Raw genomic sequence first — 1,446 nt, forward strand, 5'->3', positions numbered from 1 at the left:
GGCACAGAACTATTTACCTCATAATCATCAGATATGACCTTGACTCTGATCTCTATCTGGCCAGACTTGGTACCCTCCAGCGTGCACCACTTCGGGGCATCCTTGTGAGACAAGTCGCGGACGTCAGACTCCTTCAAAGCAACAGAACCGAGGAAATCTCTTCCAAAGGCATCGTGATCCCACAAGGTCTGAAAAATGTTAAATCCTATAAGTATTTTTGTTTAAAAGAAATGCTGAAAGCTTACATCTGAGCTGCATTGAATTTGTACAAGGTCTTTGAGGTCGAATGCTCACAATGGCAAGGATGTCTGGGTGTCTCGGCAGGTGCGTCATCAGGGGTTTTCCCCCCACTCGGGGTGAGGGGCTTCTTCTTGACCCCAGTGCGGTACTTGACCTCGCTGTTGATTTCACGACACAGTAAGGGGCACGTAGCCATTTAAGTCTTGGCCACCAGGTCTCGCCCCTCTGTGAGTACATTTCGATAAATTAGTAAAGTATAATTAGCATAATTATGAAATGTTTACTTTCATTTTTCAGAACAACAGAGTGACCATTTATCTCTTTATAAATATTTTTTTTTTTCTTATTTCATCCGTAAATGTCTTAAAATTACCAACTCAACAATGCCACACAAGGTCAATGACCCCAAACGCGTTTTAAATTTGGGTACTGCAAGAAGTCCGAAGACAATGAACCCACCCCCTTCTCACTGTAATCCCCTGTTTGCGTGCTGCATGTCTGGACTGCACGCTATCCCCCATCTAGACTCTAGTATGTGACGGCTAATCTTCGCCCGCCTTCTTTCTCACAACCAAAAAAGGAAAGTAATGTCAGAAAGCAATGTCCTATTTAAGCTCGAGCGTAGGCAACGTTCACCGCCACGTGACACTCACTCTCTCTCCCAATCACCCGACGACTTTCAATATCCAAACAAAAACGCGTTATCGTCAGCAGCCACTCGAAAAAAAAACCAGAATGTCGTTTTATCTGAATCCAGACCGCAGGGAAAAGGGGGGGGAAATGGACAACTGCGTCGGAGACCGAGCCCGAGCTTGTAATTTTGAAGTTTTTTTCTTCTACACTATCGATTGCTTGCACTGAATTTTTTTGAAAATCTTTGAATTAAATAATAATCTAAAAATGATAACGTATCAGTAATTTTTAACGTATTATAACGCCATGCACTTGAAAAGGCTCAGCAAGGTGGTCACATCTCCCCTTAACCCTAAGGTCTGCTGATTTCGAAGCTGTATGTACAAGAAAAGGGTTCCTATGAGCTCAGATTGTGTTCGAGGAATAGTGCAGTTTCTCCAAGGAAAACCCACACAAGTGCATATCAAGCCATTTAAAAAAAACTTTCGAAATACCAAATATTGTAAGAGACTTAATATTAAAAAGAGGGAATGTTATGACGGTTAAAGACTCTATAAAATAACAAAGACCAGG

The 1,446-nt window shown here is 42.2% G+C and overlaps 1 protein-coding gene across 1 annotated transcript in view; it reads right to left on the bottom strand.

The window, feature by feature from the left end:
• Nucleotides 1-333, bottom strand: part of LOC119587371 (synaptotagmin-5-like) — a 1,195-nt gene extending 862 nt beyond the window's left edge. The window contains exons 1-2 of the mRNA XM_037936115.1: nucleotides 295-333; nucleotides 18-188 (exon numbers count right to left, since the gene is read on the bottom strand). Of these exons, the coding sequence (XP_037792043.1) occupies nucleotides 18-188; nucleotides 295-333 (210 nt within the window). The remainder of the gene's footprint in view (nucleotides 1-17; nucleotides 189-294) is intronic.
• Between the last annotated feature and the right edge of the window lie 1,113 nt (nucleotides 334-1,446).

The sequence above is a fragment of the Penaeus monodon genome, chromosome 22, assembly GCF_015228065.2.
Source record: "Penaeus monodon isolate SGIC_2016 chromosome 22, NSTDA_Pmon_1, whole genome shotgun sequence".
Lineage (NCBI taxonomy): Eukaryota > Metazoa > Arthropoda > Malacostraca > Decapoda > Penaeidae > Penaeus > Penaeus monodon.